The sequence below is a fragment of the Phoxinus phoxinus genome (assembly GCF_949152265.1).
Source record: "Phoxinus phoxinus genome assembly, chromosome: 3".
Classification (NCBI taxonomy): Eukaryota; Metazoa; Chordata; class Actinopteri; order Cypriniformes; family Leuciscidae; genus Phoxinus; species Phoxinus phoxinus.
Window position 1 is genome coordinate 16,318,034 of NC_136878.1, and position 9,137 is coordinate 16,327,170.

Sequence of the window (9,137 nt, forward strand, 5' to 3'; positions counted from 1 at the left end):
TTATATTGTATATTTATATTAATGACAAAATGGACAGTTGATTATCTTTTAGGTTGCATTTATATTGTTAGACCTAATAATACAGATTTAATGAGTCTATCAGAAAGCAGCTGCCTTGCTTGTCAGTCTTTCATCACATTATATCAACTGTAGAAAACAGTAACAATGACAATTATAGAAAAAAAAAAAAAATATATATATATATATATATAGGATGTCCTACCTGCCTGTCAATGTACTGTATGTATTTTGGTACCTCCGCGCACCCTGCTCGCGCAGACATCAGACATCAACAGCGTGTTCCATGAAGCTATGCAGAGTTGTAGACCGACAGTCACTGAGCACCACAAACAAACAGCAGCCACCATTTACAGTTCCTCCTGAACCAAAACAATGGATCTCATTCACTAAGCATGCGTACGCACAAATGTGTGCGTGAAATGTGCGTCTGGACGTTTTTAAGAACAAATCACGATTCACCAGAAATTTCGTAATAAAATTGATTCAAATGTACGAAAAAATATAACTAACACCACACGTACGCAAAAAGCACTTACTCTGTACTGCCTTATAATCGTGTTAAGAAGTTATATTTCATCCTAACACGACTATATTTATATTGAAGTATGTTTCATTAACTGTATTATATAACCCATAGAAAATTAGGTAATACAATTATTTTCATTTTCATTTAAATGCATTCCATCATATTAAAGCGTAGGAAAATCTGCATTATGTGTTCAGCTGCGAGCTGGCTAATGAGAGGTCTGTAATCTGGGTCTGTATAAAAGGTGTTTATTGTGAGTACTGGTGAGAATGGCACATTTGACGCTGCTCGAGGATCGGGCGAGAGCGCGTCTGCAAACAGCGGCAAGTTTGAAGAGAGTGGCGAAAGCGTGTGTGGAAAGCCCTTATATGGAGATGGTTTGGGCGTGTTTTATGCAAATTACTGAGCTTTTGCACCCGGCCGATCATTTAGAATATTCCAAATTCACTAACATCAGAATGATGTTAAGAACAAATTCATGTGTGTGTGTTGTGAATTAGGTGGAGATTTTTCTCCTGTGCGAACAAATACGAAATAATCCACGCAATTATTAGTGAATGTGACCCAATGAGCTTATGCTGCCTTCATGCTATGTTTAAGAGAAGGCAACCCGTGACATTCTACTCAGAGCTGTTAATGTCCCCTGACTCGCAATTATGCGCAATTTTCATGGAAATGAATCGGCAGCAGTCAGGTGGTACAAGTCAGAGCAAGTTTGTCGTACAAGTTGGTACAAGCGTGGTACAAGTTTTGTTTACAAGTTGTTTACAATCATTATTATTGTAATGCTATGTGCTTTGATCTTATGCTAGCTTGCTGTTGCTAGCCTCTCCTTGCCTACCATACCTTTAAATAAAAAGAACATACATGGCGACTACAAATCTCAATTTACTAGCTGTCGCAAACGACAATTTAAAGATTATGAAAGTGCCAAATCTATTAGGAATCTCGTCTGTCCCCATTGCTTTTAAGCTGAAGTTATTAAAGCTGATGTTCAGTACATTAAACTGAACAGTATACAATAAAATGCCTCCCTTATGAACTTCTCATCAATGTTCCTCTACCCCAACCGCCACTTTTAACCCTGCTGGTTAATGAAATCCTTTCACCCTGGTCCCTCTCCTGTCCGTCATCTCATTCCCCCTACAATTCTCCTGCTCAGCAACCTTACAGCCGGGAAGATATGTCTCCGTGCGCTCAGCCACCTGACAGCTCTTTGATTCCAGTCTCATCCTGTCTGCAACAAGCTATTTGCCTTCAATCTTGCTTGCCCCATTTTCCAAACACCATCTTGGCTGATTTGTTTGTCTCACACAAGAAGTAAGCTCCCTAGGGTAATCTTGATTTTTCTGTGTAAAATAAACATGTCTACACTCCAAGCAGCGATAAAACATGAAGTATTGATTTTGTTACAGTCTGAACAAATAGCCTAAGACAGTCTTCAAACAAAATTGTTTGCTTTTGGCTTCATATTGTGATGAGACAAGATGAGGACTTATTATGTGTGACAGAGGATAAAAACAGAGACAGAAGCGGTGTGTGAATTTAGTAGTATTTTTTTCTCAGTCTTACATTGCGCTTAAGTCCAAATAATCCCAAAATTATATCACAGTAAAAAGTTTTTTTTTTTAATTAACATAAATGTATATCCCAGTTGCTTTGACTTGATTTATATCATGTCAGATGAGTATCGCCTTTTGAGAGATTGAAATTAATTTGATACATTTAACAATAATTTTCTTCTCCACTTAACTAATTTGCTTCTTGTCTTGACAAATTACGATGTGGTGAATACAAATGTTTAATAGTGACTTTGATCAACTCTCTTGGGATAGTATAGCATTTACTCGCCCTCATGTTGTTTATTACTTCTGTGGAACACAAATGAAGGTATTTTGAAGAAATAAAAGGTAAGTCAGTGGAGTCCAAAACATCATTAGCCCACATTGACTTTCATTGTGTGGAGAGTCTTTGACTTCTTTTTTCACAGAAGCAAGCCATACAGGTTAGAACAACATGACAGTGAGTAAATAATGACAGAATTTCCATTTTTGCTCTCATCCAATCCATTCAACTGCTTGTCCTGTAGTGAAAATGGTGTTTTCAATTCTTTAAATGTTTTTTCATGCTAAGAAAAGAAGAAAGGTTATTTTCACATTTCACTGAATGATTCTTTTTGGGGCCAAAAAGTTTATCTTTTGTTTATAATTTATTGTTCATATTAAACTGTTACATTTAATGTTTGCCTGTAGATTGCCATCAGCCTCTTCATTTAACCCAAAGCTGAATTTCTATTAAAAACAAAGTTCTGTCATGAAACTCTAGATGGTGCAGGCTGATAGGTGTTTTACTCGATCTGCTTGCAGTCACATCATTCCTTTTTATAGGGCACAGCTATTTGCTTCCTGCTGTAGCCAATGAGCTCTCTGCTTAACCTTCAGATACTCAGCATTTGCTGTAGCAGTTGCAGCGCGCTTTCAGAAACCCTCCACCTTCCCCAGCTCCACCTGTATAGATCTGCTATGGGTAATTCATATATGCTATATTGTACAGCAGCTGCATGTCTGTCATGCTCACAGCAGCGTGTCGTGTGTGTATTGGCAGCAGCAAGTCCTGTACTTGCTCTGCAGCAACAGCAATAACCTACAGCAGCAACGTAGCAGATCTAACATATCAAACATTGTCATATCCATTACCGTGTCAAACACTCAGAGTTGCCACGACAGAAATTGACTCAATAAATCTTTCATTTAAAAAATAAGTTTTAACTACTTTTATTATGTACTGTAAATTACTGTAAAATCACTATAGTGGGCAGATCCATTCTGAGGACCCTACGCATGAAGAACAGAATTTAGCATACACAATCCCACAACGTCAATGCAAATTGTATGCCCCAAGTGCTTCCTCCATTTTACATCACAGCTGCGATTGCAGAAGATCAGACCATGACTCTTTGATGTCTCTATCCTGAGACACCCACCCTCCACTCAGAAGCTTAATAGGGAAGCTGCTTGAGCATTGCCTTAGGAGAAGAATGAATCACCACAACTGCAACTCATTTACTTTCAGGGTCCTGCTACCCGAGTCCTGCTCATACAGAGGTCTGTGTTATTGAAATCACACATGAATGACCCTGTGTCAGTCCATGGAATTGAAAGGGTCTCAGGATCAAATGTACTGTGTCACTGTGAAATTTTATGAAATGTTTGTTTCATTTAACACTTTATTTTCTTCACGAAACTAAAGTATAAAATTGTTAAATGTATTTGTTCAGAATCTCAATTACTCTGCAAGGTAGAACCATAAAACACTGCACGGGTGTAAATCGGACCATTACGTTGTACTTAAGCTCAGCACTTGAAAATAACACTGGAGGGAGGGAAGAAGGGAAGGGAAGGTAGGAGGGAGAAGGTGGATGGAGGTCAGCGTTGGTTTGGCAACAGCAATTTAGTTTGAACGTGGGACCTAAAGCTGTGAAGATTATTATGTAATATTTTGCTCCAGGCTACCTCGTTTTGCTTAATTTGGGATGTGAGAACTGTAAATTATTAACTACGGATGGCATGTTTTGTACAGCTATTTTAAGTGGAAAGGCAACCAGTTCAAATGCTGTATGAAAACATCATGATGAAGGTAGGCCTACAGTTTGTCTTCTGCAGAACAAATTTCAGCTTGTGAGCTTGACCTGTTTAGTAATCAGAAACATATCTGAAATAAGATAAAGCTTACTTTTGTCTTAAAAGACAAGAGTTTAAAAAAAAAAATAAAAAAAAAAAATGCATTTCAGTGCTTGGATTATTTTTGCCCGCTGACAGCAACTCGCAAATTAATACAAAAATACATGTTTTGTGTTATGAATTTTTTTTTTTTTGTTGTTGTTGTTGTTGTTGAATGATATCCAATGACCTATTGCCCATTCAATGTTTTTGCTTTGTTCTGCTTTAAGGGTGCATTACAGATATTTTTTTTAGGTAAAATGTACTACTGGCAGTTTATGCTACTTGCTCAGGCATCATTTTTTTGCATCCTTATATGACTTTAGGACTTTCTTCTTAATGTCAGTGGGTCTTTGTGTAGAATGACAGATCTGCTCTTCTATGGTCACAGGCAACCATGCGAATACCTTAAACCAGGGATAGGCAACTCCGTTCCTGGAGGGCCACTGTCCAGAGTTTAGCTCCAACCCTAATTAAACACACCTGAACAAGGCAATCAATGTTTTCAGGATTACTAGATATATAATAGATAACAATTCACCTGCCTGTATCTAACTATTATATGAAAACAGTCAAATATAAAGATATGCTGTAATGCTTAATGCATACATTCATTTTGTTTTATTGTGAAAGAAAAGTTTCTGAGGAAATAACAAACAAAATTATAATATGAATGCCAAAGTTTTACTGCATTCAAGCAATTATGAAACAATAAGCCACTCAAGTGATGGTCAAAGAGGGAGTCTTGATTGAAGGCTTTTCATTTACTTTAGACAACTGGGGGTAAGGGTCTTCCTAGATTTTACTGGGCTGTTTTAAAAAGATTGTGTGCTACAGAATTTATGTGTATAATCCTCTGAGTCCTGGCATTTGGAAATGAAGGATGGTTTTAGTGCTGAGGCCTGGAATGCAAATTGCCCTTTGAAGAGGCATCTGGGGTATTTCATTACTATGGCAAAGATAAACAGTCCTCTCCCTCTCACTGTATCAAGTGACCTGAACCTCAGCAGAGTCCTTCGAAATGTCACATGAAGTGGTGTTTTCGCAAGGGATTTTGTGTGCGTTCTTTGGCTCATGTGGTAACAATAGTGGAGCGCGTCAAAGATTAGGGCTGCAGTTAGTGCTCTCGCTGTCATTGCTCCATGCGATCAGTTCTAGCGTTACTCTAATTGTGTGCTTAATTCAACATAATGAGCCATCTACATGTTATTTCTGCTTTGGTTTTTGGTTACAAATCACATACGGTGCACTATAAATCAGAACCTTTATCGAGTCTCTTCTTGATACTTTCATTTCAAGGAACTGGAAAAATTACACATTATTTAAAAAAAAACATGGGTGTTTTAAAGTGGTTACTTTCACATTCAGTCACTTAGTAAATGCTTTTATCCAAAGCAATAACAGTTTATTGTGTTTTCAAATACAGATTTACATATTAGTTGGATTGACATCAGACTTTTGTAGCATTTTTCTGAGCCATTCCAGTGTTAATCTGATCTATTGTTTAAGGTCATTGTCCTGCAAGCTTGAATTCATGGTAAGGGTTTTTCACCATCCATTCCTCTTTAAGGTTTAGAGGGCTGTTGATCATTGAATCAGTTGTATCCCTCACATTGCAGCTCAGACACAATCCGTATCGTTTGACATGGTTCTTTCTGAGTAATAGCTTCACCATCACCTCCATTCAGAAGTGTTCTGCAGAGCTCTTGATATAGTCTACTGGTGCGCATTAACTTCAGTCTTAATAGCTCTTACAACTCATTTCTGATTTTCTGGCTTCCCTACCAAGTCTTTATCTTGCTTGTGTGGAAAGTTTTGAACAACTACCTGTTCTAAGCAACATCTGGGTATTTACAGCCTTTCCTTCTTGATAACTGAAATATTTTTGCCACAAATCTCTAACTTTATAGAATGTTCTTGAGCTTTCAGCTTTTCTTGAAACTTCTTATTTGAAACTTGCAAGATTCGACAAATTCTACTTAGTTTATAAGCGACCTGAACTAAATGACAACATTTAATGGCTATGGCTTGATCCTTGAATTGCTAACCTGATTCAAGTTTTACCGTGTAAAACCGTCTGAGCAATAGAATATGTTTTGACAACTAAAAGACAAATATCACCAATTTTCCACCGTTTTGCTGTTACTTTTGAAGATTTGTCCTTTTCAAGGGTAAAAGCCACTTGTCAATATTTCATTGTAAATATTTAATAAGACGTGAACATGGTTTACAGGATATAGAAATGATTCTGCTGGCAAATTACAGACCTCAAGCTAAATTTCCCCCTTATATTTTACTGCAAGATCTATTTTTTCTCTCTCTCCCTATAGCTGCACTGGTGTAAAGCATTAGAGTTCGGGTTATGGTAATGTGTAATGACATAACACCCTCATGTTTTTACACAGCACATTATTATCTTTTGTTCCAGTGAAATTTTTACAGATTTTCCCAGCCCTGTCATTACAGCGAGAAATGGATGGGTACTTTTGTTTTGAGTGCGGGGTACATGTACTGTGTTTTGACGTTAGCTTTTAAACCTGTCTGATAGAGACACGGGATTGAACACCAAGCCCTAAAGCGGATATCTAAAACGTTGTCCTTGAGCTTTCCGATTAGATTACAGGGTTGGATAGGTGAAAATTCAAAGGTTTCTACAGTGATGAGCATTATAAGGTATCATCTGACCTTCTGAACTTTCTTTTTCTCTTTTTAGCCTAAAAAATCAGCTGTGTGTCCAGTGAGCCAGTGGGAAAAACTAGATGATTGGATTGATGTCAGACAAGCTGTGATCAGCTTGCCCGGGATTTTCTGCCTCTATTCTGTCCTCCCTTCTCTCTTTTCTCTCTCTTTCTCTCTCTCTCTCTCTCTCTCTCTCTCTCTCTCTCTCTCTCTCTCTCTCTCTCTCTCTCTCTCTCTCTCTCTCTCTCTCTCTCTCTCTCTCTCTCTCTCTCTCTCTCTCTCTCTCTCTCTCTCTCTCTCTCTCTCTCTCTCCTTCTTTAACTCTGTTGTCTTACTCTCAACTTGACTGCAAAAGAAGATTAAAGATCCTCTTAAAGTCAGCCTTTAGTCATCCCGAACCCTTTCTCTACCTCCCAGCCTCCTCTACAGCAGCTCTCCTCCTCATGACTCAAACACAGACATCAGGCTCTGAATCTCTGGAGGAGATGTGACTTCATCCAGTGACACCCATCTGGTACTTATTCTGTTATTGCGCCAGAAGTTTATATAGCTAAACTCAGTCAGTTGTTGTGTGCATGACTGAATACCGTACTTGTGGTCACTTTCTCAGCTAAGCAATATCCATCGAAAAATCTGCCAAATTAATCGTTAAAATCATAACAAAAATTAACGTAAAAAGAGAATGCACTCTATAGAAACTATTGTCCACAATTTTACTTTTATGTCTCTCATTTTTATGCACTATTTGTTGTTTGTGTGCAAACAATACACGTTATACAAATATCTATGTGTTTTTGGCCTAAAAATATGGGCATTCGGGGCAGGGTTCTACAGAAACAAAACTTTACTAGATGTGTTTGTTGTATGTGTATGTGTGATCTGTAGATAGCTGTTTGATGAATGGGCATTTGAGAATATTTGTAAGCTAATGTGAGCCTATTTGGATTTCTGGTCTGGTTTTTAATACGTTTTTGAAGTTTTGGACAAAATGAAGTTATAAGTCTTCAAAAGAAGACCAGAAAACACAGATCAAGCAGCGAATCCTTCATTATCCATCACTTATTTTACATGCCTGTTTCTTTTTACATGCCACTGTGAAAACAGGTTAGAAGATGTGTACACACATACTGTAATAATTGGTTTTTAATAATATTCTAATAATACTTGAAAATTATTGTTATTATTAATAACGTATTTTAAAAGATACTAAATATAATTATTCAATGATCATTATTAATTTGCACTTTCTGCATTTCTATTCTTTGTTTTTTTAAGAGTAAAAATGGCAGTTTACTTTAAAAATGTATTAATTTATGACTCTCTGGAATACTTGATTCTGATTGGTGAATTGTTGTCAACTGTCAAATATTTCTCCATAACGGTAGTTTTGGAATCCATCAATCCTTTACTCGGTTTCTCTATTGTCTCTGCAATTGAGCTAATAGAATTATTTCAACCAATATCAACTCAAAAATGTGTATGTTAATGTACTGTACATTATTCCTTCATTATTTTACTCTTTATAGAAAGAAGTTTGTCCCTTCATACAATCAGGAAAAAGCTAAATATATTTGACACATGACATAACACTTTATCAAAGCCAGATCTCTTGAGCAAAACATAACATATTATTTAGCCAAGTGTGGTCGGATGTAATCGGTCATAATGTATATAATTAAAGATTTTATTATTAACCAAGAACAATTCAGTGCACAAATAATCACTGCTCTGTCGCAAAGATGGAAGAATTCATTTATGCATTGTTTCATTGGAACTAGTGTGTGTTCCCTTTAAAGAGAGCAACCTCTTGTTCTCTCCCTCTTTGTGCTCTGGGTCATGTGATCTACTGTGTCTAAAAAAAATAAAAGACACTTAAAATCACTTCTGATACAGTGTTTTGATTTTCACCTTCACTCATTATTAAGACATTTACAGTAGATATTCTTTTTTTATATGCTCAGTGGGTCATTTCTCTTTGGGACATCATTATTTCCCGATTTGAACTGCAATGAATGACACAGGTTCATAATTCACTCTGCAGTGAGCACAGGCCTTCATAAAATGTAATTAACATTCAGACGTCCCATTTCCGACACCAATTAAGCTGCAGCATGACATGAAATTGCCTGGCACAATCCCACTATGCTTCATATACTTTACCTTAGATAAAAAAATGTGTACAAAAAAAATTC

At 36.9% G+C, this 9,137-nt stretch overlaps 1 protein-coding gene across 1 annotated transcript in view; it reads left to right on the forward strand.

Moving 5' to 3' along the window:
- Positions 1 to 8,806, forward strand: part of zmat4a (zinc finger, matrin-type 4a) — an 89,115-nt gene extending 80,309 nt beyond the window's left edge. Inside the window, exon 7 of the mRNA XM_079605705.1 lies at positions 6,980 to 8,806. Coding sequence (XP_079461831.1) covers positions 6,980 to 7,007 — 28 coding nt within the window. The 3' untranslated portion in view covers positions 7,008 to 8,806. The remainder of the gene's footprint in view (positions 1 to 6,979) is intronic.
- Positions 8,807 to 9,137: the final 331 nt, after the last annotated feature.